The sequence below is a fragment of the Zalophus californianus genome, chromosome 1 (assembly GCF_009762305.2).
Source record: "Zalophus californianus isolate mZalCal1 chromosome 1, mZalCal1.pri.v2, whole genome shotgun sequence".
NCBI classification, from domain to species: Eukaryota; Metazoa; Chordata; class Mammalia; order Carnivora; family Otariidae; genus Zalophus; species Zalophus californianus.
In genome coordinates this window covers 148,527,350-148,541,630 of record NC_045595.1, presented here as the reverse complement: position 1 = coordinate 148,541,630, position 14,281 = coordinate 148,527,350, and the positions used below count along the sequence as shown (strand labels likewise).

Here is a 14,281-nt window from a genome sequence, read left to right as displayed (position 1 = left end):
CAAGAGCCCCTGTATGAGGGTGTTTTGGGATGAGATTAACACTGAAATCAGTAGACTGAGTAAAACAGATAGACATCTCTAATGTTGGTGGGCCTCATCCAATCAGTTGAAGACCGGAAGAGAATGAAAAGGCTGACCCTCCCCCAAATAAGGAGGAATTCCTCCTGCCTGACTGCCTCTGAGCGGCGACATGGATTTTTCCTCTGCTGTTGACTTACACTGAAACGTCAGCTCTTCTTGGGCCAGGTCCGAAATTGGATTAGAACTACACCATGGACTCCCCTGGGTCTCCAGCTTCCAGATGACAGATCTTGGGACTTGTCAGACTCCATAATCATGTGAGCCAATTTCTTGTAATGAATTTCTTTCTACATATATATGTATGATCTATTCTCTTTCCTGGGGTGCCCTAATAGTCGGTATAAGCACTAGCCCACTGGTTCTCAAAGCATTGGTCCCCGTATGCAGCAGTATCCACATTACCAAGAGACTTATTAGAAATGAAAATTCTTGAGCCCATCCCAACCTAATAAATCAGAAACTCTGGGGCAAGGCCTAGCAGTGTGTGGTTTCAGAAGCCCTTCAGGTGATTCTGATACATGCTTACATTTGAGAATCACTCTATCAGGCTAAATATATCACATCGGTAATTTAATCATTCCTTGCTATTCAAAGTGTGATGCAGGGACCGGCAGCATGAGCATCATCTGGTACTGGTTAGAACTGCAGACACTCAGGCCCCACTCCAGACCAGTGGAATCAGAATCTGCATTTTTAACAAGATTCCCAGGGGGATCCGTCGATCCCTGTGTTTGCACTCAACAATCCTGTAAGGTGAGTATAAGCCATCCTGAGGCCTGGATCGCCTCTGGGCCTGCCAGTTTGGTTTACCCTGGGCTCCTGAGCTCAAGTCTTAAAATTAACCCTCTATTACTTGAAATGATTTAAGTGACTCCCTGGTCCCCGGAACACAAAGGGCCTTCTCAGACTCAGACCAGCAAGTCTGGGGCACATCTGTCACTTCAGTCCCACCCCTCACTGCACCCCATGTTCTAGACTCTGTGGATGTGATTACCCGGGACTACTCACCACCTTCATTTATGTGGGTTTTCTTTTTTTTTCTGTGTAAGCCTTGTTTATCCCTATTCCAGTGGGAGCTTCTAGAGCTGTGCTCTCTAACATGATTGGCATTAGCCATATGTGGTCATTGAGCTCTTGAAATAGGACAAGTCTGCATCGAGATGTGCTATAAGTGCAAAATATACCCCAAAGGCTGAAGAATGTAAAATATGTCATTAATAATTTTATGTTGATTAAATGTTGAAATGATAGTATCTTGGTTATACTGGGTTAAGTAAAATATTTTATGAAAATTGACTTTACCTGTTTTTTTAAATGTGGCTACTAGAAAATTTAAGATTATATACATGGCTCACATTATATTTCTGTGGACAGTTGTGCTGGAGGACAGACCTGTGGCCCCTCTATTAGAAAGAAAGCTCCCAGAGGGCGGGTGCCATGCCTCTTCTTTGCTCTGTACCAAGTCTCTGTGACCAGCCCCCTGGAGGTGGGTGAGTGTCGGGATTGGCCACAGACTGGCCTTGCGGGGCTCACACTAGGGCTGCATCCCACTGCATAAGGTGATGAATAGTCCTATCGTTAAGGCACTTGTGCTCATGGAGGATGTTACATGTTTCCTGGTCTTGGTTACCAAACAGGAAATCAGACGAGGGAGCATATTCCTCTATTCTCCATGCAAAGATTTCTCTCTGGACGTCGTTCTCAGGATGTTAGTAGCAGACTCAAATATTACAAGGCCACATTTACCGGGTGCCTACATTTGCCACCGCTGCGCTGATCCTTACACACCCCTGCGGGGCAGCGGTGGGTTCCAGTTTACAGAAAAGGAAATAAGGCTCCAAAAGGTGAAGTTCCCCATAGCGAGAAATTAGTGGAGCTAAAATCCAAGACCGTGTACCAACACTGCCTTCTGAGCTTGACCACTAGGGGGTCAAAATCTTCACATATGAATTACACTCTTAATTCTAGGGCCTCTGCTCTTTCCAAGTAAGAAGCATAGCACAGAGCTGGTGAGAAGGCAGGTGGCTGCTAGATCCCTTTGTGAGAATCCCCACTTCCTTCCAGGGGTGTGGTCTATGGGACGGTCCTAAGCCACACACCAGTGGAAACCAGCCTTCGGTGCAGAAGCAGAATGTATACAGGGCCACTCACATTTAAAGATGCTGCAGCCTTTAGGCCATTCTCTACGTCCTAGGACTAGAAGACAAAACATCTTCAGTGGTCTGGGCCTGCGTCTCCCCAAATTAAAACCAAAGCAGAGGACGCAGGGTTGAGAGTCTTTGTCTCGCCTTATTTCTCTATAGCCCTCCCGACTTCTTTCCTCCCTGTTGCCCACATCTCAGCAAAGCAGGAAAAATTTTAGTAGGTCACCAGCTCTAGCTTCCTCAATAACGGGAATTGAAAAGAAGATTTCATATTACCTGGGTTTTATATACCTCCTCTGCATGCCTAACCCATTCCATTCCTTTCAAATGGATCACAGAAAACAAAGGCTAGCCGTCTATAGAGACCACTGAATTAAAACCCTTTCTTTGCAGAAACAGAGGGCCAAAGGTTTAAAGTTACACATATGATTGGCAAAAGCTGGGCCCAGAACCTTGGAACTCTGACTCATAATACCCCATTTATCTGGCAATAAACAGAAAGCCAGAAAAGAGGTATTATAGACTGAATTTTTGTGTCCCCACCCAAATTTCTATGTGGAAGCCCTAACCTTCAGTGTGACTGTCTTCAGAGATGGGGCCTGGGAGAAAGTGATAAAGGTTCGATGAGGTCATAATAGCAGGGCCCTACTCTAGTAGAGCTGTTGCCCTTATAAAAAGAGGAAGAGACACTGGAGCTCTCTCTCTGCCATATGAAGACACAGTGGCCATCTACAAGCCAGGAAGAGAGCTCTCACCAGAAACCATACCCAGCTGGACCCTGACTTCAGACTTCTAGCCTCCAGAACTGTGAGAATATAAGTGTCTGTTATTGAAGCCATGTAGTGTGCAGTTATTTTGTTATGACAGCTTGAGTTGACTAATACAGGGGGGGAAAGTAATTTTTATTTGTGATCCTCAACTCAAAGTTTGGATATTGAAAACTATAGAAGAAACCACAGTACCAGAATTGTCCTAGATGAGGGCCATTCAGAGACTCTGATCAGGGGCCACTTTCTATCTGGAATGCTCCAGCCTGCAGTTGAAGGTCATTAAAAGGAATGAGTCACTCAGTTAAAGAATTTGGGGAAAGCATCCAAACTATGCACATTCTGTTTGGTGAAACAGCCTGTCTGTCTTTCCATGATGTAGGGAAGCAGGGAAAACATTGGGCCAGGTGCACTTCACCCCCTCCAGAACCTTCTCTGGTTACTTTAATCCTCATATACAGTGCCCCCAAAACCAGGTTCGGAAGACTATCTCCTGAGAGGGGAGAAAGTGAGTCTGGACTTCCGGTTTATTAGCCCTTAGAAAGGCCTGTAAGGGTCGAGGGAAACTTGTCATACCTCTGACGGTCTGACAAACCCCCACATCCTTTTGGACATCAGGCCTTTAAGCGGCAGCCAGTGGCCTGAACTGGAAATGTTCTCTCCAGTGGAGGGGCTTCAGCATGTGGGGGATACACTAGCAGCAAAAGAAACAGTTTTACTGATGGTCAAATGGTATATTTATCTCCTATATATTTTTCTGAGTTTAACAAAATTTTTATAAATAGGCAAGTGTCACTTTATAATGATGATAAGAAACACTGTTCGTTCATTCTCCAAATATTTTAGTATCTATCCTGTGCCATGAAGTTTTCTAGATGCTAGAGATAGAGCATAAGGGATACCAAGTCCCTTGCCTCCTAGCGTTTCTAGTCAAAGGTAAGGGTGGAGGAGAGAATTAAAAAATGGGAAGCAGCGATGCGTGCTGGAAGAAAATATTCAGGGGGAGTGAGAGGGTAGAGAGTCTCGGCGATGGGGTGGTCAGAAAGGGTCCTCTAAGGAGGGAACACATGAGCAGAGACGTGAAGGAGGTGAGGGCTGTGGACGGAGCTCTTGCTTTGACAGGGAATGGCAGGGGAAGGCCCTGAGGCTAGCTCAAGAAAGGGCAAGGGGCCTGGCCAGGAGTAGGGGATGGGTCTCAGTCTCAGTGTGAGGGGAAGCCATGGGAAGGCTGGAGCAGGAAAGTGAGGTGATGTGAGTTGGACAGTGTCTCCTGGGATGCCTCCCTTGTTCGCAGGAACCACCATTAGATGAAAGGTCCTGAGTTCAGGGATGGGCATGCTTTCTCTTGCGGGTTTCTCTTCTGCCCAAGAGAGGGCAGACGCAGGAGCTGCAGGCCTTGGGGAAACTGACAGCTCATCTTCCACCATGGCTCTCACGTCCTGAAACTCACCTTCCACCGTCAACTCCACTGTCACCTGGCGGGCACCACTATCATTGGTGGCTTCACAGGTATACTTTCCCTTGTCTTCCTCACAGACAGCACGAATCACAAGGCTGAAAGCTCCCCGGATACCACAATCCAGCAGGAAGCGGCCCCCACCGGTGATGGGTTGCCCATTTCGGTGCCATGTCACATGGGGCTCTGGGTAACCCCGGACCTTTAAGGAAAAGAAGAAAAGGTGAGAGCTTATATTTCAGGAGTGCTTCCTATGTGCCAGGTGTGGTTCTGAGTGCTTTATACGTATTAACTCATTACGTTCCTTGAAGCAGATACGACTTTCACAACATGAAGAAACTGAGGCACAGAGAGTCTTGTGGTAGATTTCTTGAGATCTCAAAGGTCAAAAGTGGCAGAGCCAGGCATCCTGGCTCCAGGGCCCACTACACAAGTGACTCAAGCCTGGTTGCATATTAGAATCACCAGAGGAAGCTTAAAAAAAACCAGGGCCCAGTGCCTACCTTGGACCAATTAAATCAGAATCCCATGGGGTGAGGACTGAGCGTGGGCATTCTAGACCAGTGCTTCCCATTCAGATATGCAAATAAATCACTTGTTGAAATGCAGATTCTCCTTCTCTAGGTCTGGGGTGGGGCCTGAGATTCTTCAGTTCAGACAAGGTCTCAGATGATGCGGATACTTCTGGTCTCCAGAACTCACCTTGAGTAAAAACGTTCTAGACTTGAGTTGCCTGGGATGGTAGTCACGCCAGCTACACATGGCGATGGAGCACTCCAAATGTGGCTAGTCCTACCTGAGCTGCACTGTTAGTATAAATTACACACTGGGTGTTGAAAACTTAGTGTGAAAAAAAGAATGTAAAATTATCTTGATGATTTAAAAATATTGATTACATGTTGAAAGATCTTATTTTTGACATGTTGGGTTAAGTGGAATATATTGTAAAAAATTAATTTCACCTGTTTCCTTTTACTTTTTTAATGAGGTACTAGAAAAGTTACAACAACACGTGGGCTTTTGCTTGATGTTTTTATGGAGCAGGGCGGCTTTAGAGCGCTCTGTTTCTAATACTAGTTAGTAGCTAACATCTGTTGAGTGCTAAGTGTTAAGCACTTTTCTAAGTACCTGACACATGTGAGCCTTACAGTAACTTGTTTGGAGAGAAGATATTTCCCCAAAGAGGGAAAAATTAAGAGAGACAAATTCCAAGAAAAGAAATCACCTTGGGTTTCAGAGAAAGAAGTTTCCTCTAAACCCTGAGACTCAACAGGCCCATGAGAATGGACTCATCTTCAGAGGAGCAGGGTTCAGACTGGCCCATCGATGCACAGCCTAGGACCCAGAATTAAGGGATTTTAGCACCGGAAAATGCATAGTATACATCATAGAAGTCTTCTGAGAAAGTAGTTGTTTGTATTATAAAATGGTGGTAGCAATAGCTTTTACCCATGTATCCACTGCAAGACAAGAGACCATGGATATGAATGAAACAAAACCAAAATTTGCTGGATGACCCCAAATTGACTTTACAAAGAAAGCCGTCAATGACCTCCTCACACCTCAGCAAGCTCAGAGAAGATGCTATATCAGCACAGGGGAGACAGCATCCAAACACAGTGAGTTCCCTAAGCACACCAACGCAGAAACAACTGTGCTAACAATTTCAAGGGTCACCTTTGGACTCTGCTCACTTCCTTTCCCAGGCATCCCACCTCCTACTCATCCTCAAACCCACTTCTCAGTAGCCCGGATGCAGATGTCTTCCTAGGGAAGGAAGCCTGGAAACACAGGGAAAACCCCCAGAGTGAACAATCCCCTCTTGGGTTATTCCATAATCACCCCGTCAGTGCCGCCTTATAAATCTCACAAGGCCTGCCTCCCCATCCTCACTAATTTGTAGTCTGGCCTCAGTTAAAAAAAAAAAAAAAAAAAAGAACAGAAAACAAAAAAAATCAAAACTTCAAATCAATATTGCCCATCGTATTTATAAATTCTGGAAAAAAATCCCTTTCCCATTAAAATTTAAGCCATCCTCATGACAGAGATTGAGTATCTGTGAGGGAACGCTGAGATTCTGAAGTCATGTCCCCCAGAAGCAGACAACAACGTTTGTCACCAGCACACTCACATCCACTCTGAGGTGGATCATGATGAGGGGTCCACAATCACTTGGACAGATAAGCTCTGACATCTATTATATATAATATGAAACAAAGTGTTAACTGTGCTTTATCTCTGGGTTTCTCCTCTTTTTCTTTACTGAACAATTATTTTCTGGTATTTCTGCAAATAACATATCTGGGCTTTGTGAAATAGAAAAAATTTAAATGAAAATATGTTTTTCTTTTTCCTTTTTTTAAGATTTATTTGAGAGAGAGAGAGTGAGAGCGCGCGCATGCAGAGTCGGGGGCGGGGCAGAGGAAGAGAGAATCTCAAACAGACTGTGCGCTGAGCATGGAGCCTGATTTGGGCTCCATCCCGCAACCCATGAGATCATGACCTGAGCCAAAACTGAGTCAGATGCCCAACCAACTGAGCAACCAGGCACCCCATGTTTCTTTTATATTAGTATGTATAATAAATGCACAGCACAAACATTAATTTGTTGAGGCCCTCAAGGTACTTAAATCTAGCAATGGAAATAAAAGCACTCTACAAATAAACATTATGCATCTTTGATGGTGACAAATGTTGTGTACCCATATAAAATCATGTCATCCTGTGATGCTATCTTGGCAAAAGTTCATACAAAGGAACATCAGACAACAATTACTTCGTTAAAGCATATTTTTGGAAAACAACTAAGGGAAATACTCTTTCCTATAAAAGGAAGCCCACTGAAAGTCTGGTCCTATAGTGAGTTTGCAAATGACCATTATCTTCCCCTCTGCCCCATTAGGCATGGCCAGCCTAACCTCCAGAAGATGATTACACAGCCTTCTGTGAGCTTCAGAGAAAGGGAGTAGAGCACTGTAATGGGAGGAGATAAATCATTAACTGCACCAAAAGCATGGTTAGCATTCCATTAGCTAGTACTCTGGCCCCCTGCAGCAAGGCGACTCTGGGGCCCACAGGCCTGGGGGCATCAATGATTAACTGGGGACACTGCAAGTGTTCTAGACCTCATGGACTCAGCTCTCTCTTTCCTTTCAATTTTCCTCTTGCTTTCTACACCACCCCCTCCCCTGACCAATTTACCTGTGAAATGCCACATTAAAGTAAATTTTAGATTTTTAAATATGCTAAAACTGGTGCCTCTTAGAAAGTTGCTGTTTGCTGTGAGACTTTTGTAGCACCTTGCATCCGAAGCACAGGCAAGGATTTCTGTGATCTCGCTCAGTTCCCAGGTCTGAAATGATTTACAACTCCAATTCTTATCTTCCCAATAGGAGAAAAACTTGTTCAACCACTACCTAATAATACCTAAAGACAATCAGCTTCATGGAAACCCATTTTTACTGTCTGCCCACTATCCTGCACTCCTGGGTGGGGAAGAGAAAGAAGCCTGGGCTCACCTCCTTGGGATGCAAGACAACAGCCCTGCCTTCCCTGGGTGCCTTATCTGCCTTCATCACAGGCCTTCGGCCAAGAAGCCACAGCTAGGATTTTTACAGTCTGGTCCAAGGCCACACTAAAAACCCACTGATATTTTAGTTTTTAGAGGACCTTCACATATAGAATCTTATTTGATTCTTGCAACCCTATGAGGAAAGGGTCTTGGATTGGGGTACCCAGAAGCAGAACCTGAAACAGGGATTCAGGGAACCCCATCTGTGAACCCTTAGCCAACACAGCGTCTGGGAATGGGTATACTGGCCTGGTGAAGGGGGTCTGGGTGGGGCTCCAACAGTGTCAGTGACGACACGCAAAGCCAATCATATTACTGAACCCAGAGAGCTGAGGAAAGAGGCCCAAAGAAGTCTATGATTAGCCAGTCAATGGCAGATCAAGTGGAGATTTGGGACCACAATTTTGGTCTCCAAGTTGAGTGGTTGTCTCTCTATTCCTCATTGTAAATTCATGTTTTTGGTGAGACAAATACTGTAGAACCTAAAGAACTGATAAGTGTCTTTCCCTAAGAGACCCTAAATCTCTTCTAGGTTAAAGCAATGTCTGTTCTCCACTTTGAGAAAAACTCAAAGAGTTCATAAAAGATATGGCCATGCCATACACAAGCCTTGGGTTGTTCCCCCAGAGTAACAATACGGCAGGGCTATAGACTAAATATTTGTGTCCTTCCAAAATTCATAAGTTGAAATTTAACTCCCAAATGTGATGGTATTAGGAGGTATTAGGATGGGGCCTTTGGGAGATGATTAGGTCATGAAACTGGAGCCTTCATGAATGGGATTAGTGCCCTCATAAAAGGGACACTGAAGAGCTCCCTCACCCCTTCCCCCACGTGAGGACACAGCAACAAGACAGCTATCTATGAACCAAGAAGCAAGCCCTCACCAGATACTGAATCAAGCCACGCCTTGATCTTGGACTTCCAGCCACTAGAACTGTGAGAAATAAATTTCTGTGGTTTAAGCCCCCCAGTCCACGGTATTTCTGTTACAGCAACCTGAACAGTCTAAAATAGACTGGATTAGTGCCGTACATGTGCCCAAGACACCCCTAGGATGTTCAGTGTGATAAGGGAGGGCAGCTTGAGAGCCGGGGCTGGAGTCCTGGGACTGGCAAGGCTTCCCAGCCCCTTCAAGATTGTAATTCTTTCTTTCATTGAAGAGAAAACAGCTCCTGATAGCTAAGGCCCCTTCCATCAGGGGGCCTTGGGCAGTATACTGAGGTAGTATGCTTCTGAATGGTGACCCACTTAGCTTCCCGATTCTCCCTCCAGTCTCCTCTGGGTCCAGCCCACGACCTTCATACTCTCTAATCCTCCATACAGGAAAACCAAGTGACCACGAGGAGACATGCTCATGGACACGAACAGGCAGCCTTGACTTTTCACCATAATGAGTTTTTGGAAACAGCCCCACAGAGGGTCATTCTAAGGAGAATCGTATTTTTGCCACAGTAACCACATTTAATTGGAGGTTGTGTTCTTGAACAAAAGCCTGGGATCAAATAAATCAAGAGCATAACCAACAACTTGTCATAAAAATAAAGATACAGTAACCATAACCCCTATAATAATTTAAAATAGTAAAACTGTGTTCCAGCTCCATAAAATGTCCTCAAAAACCTTTACATCCTCAAAAAGCCTTTAAAGGGAACGGGGGCTCATTCTGCATGTGTTGGATGATGAGGAGAAAGTGGGCAGCCTACTCAGCAGCAATATGATACTACCTGTCATATTTGAGAGCCTTTTTCTCAGAAGCTGGTGCTGTTTTGACTGAAAGTGAGACATTCTTAAAGGCACTAAGTCTCTTGGTTTTTCTCTGACATGTGTGAAGGGCTTTCAGTCTATTCCAAGGTGTCTGGGACAGGCTACCACAGCCTGAGCCCAGAGCAGTGACAGATTCCCTATCTCCACAGCCCTGGCAAAACTCAGAGCAACACATCTGCCATCTTAGCTTGGTGGACAGTAAAAGGGGGGGGGGCAATTTTGCTATTTTTGATGATCTCCTATAAGTCCTTTGTTCCTGGACAGACCTGTCCCTGTATGCGTACCGCAAGCCCACACAGCCGCAATGCCAATGTATCAGCCAGATTCGGCAGGAGATGCACCTGAGGCTCTGCCCGCCTTGGAGATGGAGGGAGACCAGGAAGAGAGAAATCAGGACTGCACTGGGGCCAGGGTGAAAACAGGCTGCCCAGCAGGATGCTGGAGAGCTGGGAAGATAGACAAAGAAGCCGTGAGCAGTGAGCTAAAAAACCTCGGGGCGGAGAACAGTAGACTTGAGGGGTTGCCAAAGAACATCTGTTTGAATCTCACTGGGTCACGGAATCGATGCCGGGAAAGGCTGAGCCTGGCATACTGACATTACAGAAACCTGTCAGGTGGATGTCTCCCCTGAGCCCGACAACATCGATGCTGCAACACAACTGTCTACCTGTTATAATTCCCTGACTGCCTATAGCACGTGACTCTGAACTTCTTACCCCATTCTGAGGCAGCTTCTTATATAATAAATAAATTCCCTAATGATCAATGACTACTAGATCAGGGCTGGTGATTTGAAAACTAAAAAATAATGGGAAATAAACCAATGGTGCTGAGGAGTTAGTTGAAGAAGAATCCTCTGCCCCATCTGCAAGTATAATAAGCTCACTCAGATAATAAATGGATATGATGCACAGAAAGGAGAATGAAAACATTAACACTCCAAACAAATTAGACCACAAAAAATGTCTATAAAACTGACATCATGGGTATATTATGAGGGTGAAGAGTGAAGGGTGAGCCACAGGCATGGCATGACCAAGCTTAGGGGCCTGTGTCTGTGTCAGCACCTGGCATGCGGCCCTGTAGACAGGCAGGCACTTTGAATAATCCCATTGCCAAAAGCCAAAAGCCTTAACTGAACACACAGAATCCAGCAGGAAGAGATCAGACCAGCCAAAAACAGCAGTTAGAGAGAGGCTGAGACTGCTGGATGCACCCTGCCCATAGTCCAAGGTGTGGAACAAGGAGGACAAAAGTGATTCCATGAGGAATGAATTCAGAATGTCAAGAACCATTCCTCAAACTGGTTCAGCAAACACCACACATGTCTTCAGGGGCAGATGCTGAAAGTCTCCCTCTGTGATCAGCCACTTTCACTTTCTATGGCAAGTTTTCTTTTCCATGGACCAAGACACAGGCACCCCTGCACCCCTGTACCTGCAAGTCTGAGAACTCCACGATTCTTCCCCTGAGAGCACAAGGCAGGTGATGTCTTGGCAGTCTTGGGTTACACCTCAGGCCCTTCCGAATCTTTCCAAAAAAATTCTATCCCTTTATCTAGATCAAGCTTATCAATGCATGCAACTTTCTGATTTGATTCCCTCCTAATGATACAAGCCCCTAAAAACCTCGGAAGCAGTCCAAGAAACAGAATCCTACATGTCATCAGGCACCTGTCACACTGCTGATTTCCTAGTTCCTCCAAATTCAGTTTCCATATAACACAAGTGTCCTCCTGTTTGAACTCCCAGTTGCTCTGGCGTGGCTGGGGATTATTACAGCCTTACCAGAAGCCTCTCTACACAAAGCCCTGGTGTTCTGGTTTTACTAGCTCTCATGATGGCTTTCAAGGACATGGCCTCTCCAGCTGGTGAGGCTGGCCCGGGAGATCACCATTTCTGCTACTGAGTTGAGATATGCTCTCAGGTATACTCAAATATTAATAGGAGGCATGTGGCATTGTAGAGGCTTATCAAGTAAGTGCTGTGGCTTGGTTTTGTTTGGCTCAAGATCTCCTGCCGCACACCCCATCCCCCTCAACCCACCACACATCAGTCTGGTGGGAATGCCAGTCAGTCAGCTGCCTCCTGGCTGATGGGCATGGGCTCCAAAAATGGACGTATGGTCCAAGCCAGCCAATGAGAGCTCTTCCCTGCAGTTTTAAGTGAGAATAAAGGGAGACCAAAGCTGTCTTTTTCACAGAGTTCCCAAGCTGGGCAGATGTAAGCCCGAAGCTGTCTACGGCTGTCCTCTCCCGTCCCTGCCCCCCATTTTCTTGCCCCCTCCCAAGAGGAGGAGGCCATCTGATGAACCAGACGTCACAGACCAGTGAAGAAAAGAGATGGAGACCTTGCCTGACAGAACCGTGTTGGACTCAGGATCAGTTGTGTAAGATAGCACATCTCTTTTGCTTAACCCAGCTGGAGGTGGCTTCTGTCACTTGCAGCCCAGAGTCCTGACAAATCTGGCCTCTGGAATCAGACATACCTGTGTATGGATGCTGTCTGCACCGGTTACAGGCTGCCTGACCGTGGGCAAGTGTTTTAACTTATTTGGCCCTCAGTTTACACAGCTGAAAGAGGGGACGATACCAGTCACCACTTGCATGGAAAAGTTTATGACCAAATGAAATAGGCACAGGTACTACAGCCGTTATAACATCTACAGGTCAGACATTCTCTCTCTTCTCCTCAAAGTAATTCTTCCTAATAAGGTACTCAGAACCCACTCAGCTCCCAGCTTTATTAACAGTGTGAAAGTGCCCTAAGAAATATCAGTCCTTTAAACTTCTGGACTTGCTGGGCCTCATTCTCTACGACTCACGTCCTCAAAGACAACTTCAAGGTATTAGACTCTTCACTGGATAAAAACCTAATACTTTAACTGTGAACACCTCTGCTTTAGCTGAATTGGCTCATTATTTTTACTGAAAAGGTGAACCCCGCTTGAAAAGGGATCACTTTTCTAATGTAATATCACAAAGCACATTTTGAAACAAACATGCAGCGTGTGGTTTTGACCGCACCATTCATCCCCTCCTGAAATACCATGTGCACCTTTGAGGCAGAGACGATCTCGATTTCTGCCTCACTGACGAATGCAGCCCTGGAATTTCAAGGGCACGGGTGAGTGTCAGAAAGGAAATAAATCTGGGGTAATACATCTGGAGTCTCTAGCCAGTCATGGTTGGACCTGGAAAGAGAGAGAGACAGACATACTTCACTGGCAGAACGCATACAGCAGAGGACTGCTCTCCAAAGAACACGCAGACCATTTGGCAGTGCCTCCTTACCCCTCAAACAGCAAAGCCCAGATCCCATAAGACTCTGAAACTGGCCACAGGTCATACCAGAAAGGTCCTGTATGACGAGGACTGAGAATTTGAGGTAGTTCTGTTTAAAAGCAGAGGTAGGCAACAATGAGCCAAGGGTCCTGACAACCCGAAAACCACTCAACTTGGCCCCTTTGGCTTGATTTCTGATTTTCAGTCTCTGCAGGCTGCTCCTCTGACCCAACACCTGCTCCCCAAGCCCGTTACCACACAAAGCGCACATTCTACCTGGATTCTCCCAGCTGGCAGGCTACGGTGGGGGCGTGGGGCAGGGGAGCGCAGCAGGTAGGGTTTTGAAAGCGGGACCTTTCCTGCCGCCTGCATCAATAGGGCCAGCAGAGTGTCTCTGTGATGCTGTCAGAACATGCCTAGCACAAGGGGCAGAGAGCAGCCATATGAGTTTGCTACTTTATGGCACAATGTCATCTCCAGGCTCCAACTGTCCCCAAGCATCCTGATCTGCAGAGAGAATCATGCCAGATAAGGAGTCAAAAACTGCTTCTCATGCAATGTCAGTGTCTGACTGCCCGCCAGGCTGAAAAACACAATCAAACGTGCTTTTTTTAAAGCTGTTTTTATTCTCACCAAGACAATACATGCATATGGTCAAAATGTCCACTGGTACTATAAGTCATAACAAAAAAAAAGCAGGCCACTGCTCCTCCCCTCCCATCCCCAATTTCCACTTCCTTGAGAGTGTCATCTTCAACTCTTGCAGCCATTTCTTCTGGTGTTTGTTTTCTCCCATGTTTCTAAACAACAGCCTTACATAACAACCACTCTATTCTTTTAAACTGTAGGCATCATTTCCTAACTTCTCTGTATGGAATCTGAGCTTTTAGCTCTCAAATCCCCCTCCCTCCATAAGCCCTTCTCCAACCCCTAATCATTACACCACAATTTTTATGTCAGTGTATAGTGTTTTTTCATTTTAACTTTGCTCGCCGCCAAGCTGCATAGTATGTTACAATTCAATTTCTTGAACTTTTCTTTTTTTTCTGGAGTTAATAACTGCCATACTTTGGTTTTTCTTAGTTTTTTAAGAACTTCGACATCTTAGGAGAACTATAAACTTCTTCTCAGCAATGGTCAAACACATCAGATAACTAGTTTACCACCTGCTTTTATTTTTTCCTCCTTTGGAGATATCCTTCCTGGAATACT

General features: G+C 45.5%; 1 protein-coding gene and 1 long non-coding RNA gene across 9 annotated transcripts in view; one reads left to right on the top strand and one right to left on the bottom strand.

Annotated features, from left to right (window-relative positions):
• Positions 1-14,281, bottom strand: part of MYLK (myosin light chain kinase) — a 173,349-nt gene that overhangs the window by 122,957 nt on the left and 36,111 nt on the right. For all 4 annotated transcript variants that reach the window (XM_027583955.2, XM_027583953.2, XM_027583954.2 and 1 more), the window contains exon 3: positions 4,443-4,650. In XM_027583955.2, coding sequence (XP_027439756.2) covers positions 4,443-4,650 — 208 coding nt within the window. The remainder of the gene's footprint in view (positions 1-4,442; positions 4,651-14,281) is intronic.
• LOC113916857 overlaps positions 1-14,281 on the top strand; it is a 39,566-nt gene that overhangs the window by 5,789 nt on the left and 19,496 nt on the right. For 2 of the 5 annotated variants that reach the window (XR_003518057.2, XR_003518056.2), the window contains exons 2-4: positions 247-338; positions 676-834; positions 4,529-4,671. This is a non-coding gene — a long non-coding RNA (uncharacterized LOC113916857). Of the gene's footprint in view, positions 1-246; positions 339-675; positions 835-4,528; positions 4,672-6,812; positions 6,865-7,840; positions 9,952-10,050; positions 10,538-14,281 lie in introns of those variants that run through there. The other 3 variants (XR_003518058.2, XR_003518055.2, XR_003518059.2) reach the window with 3 other exon arrangements.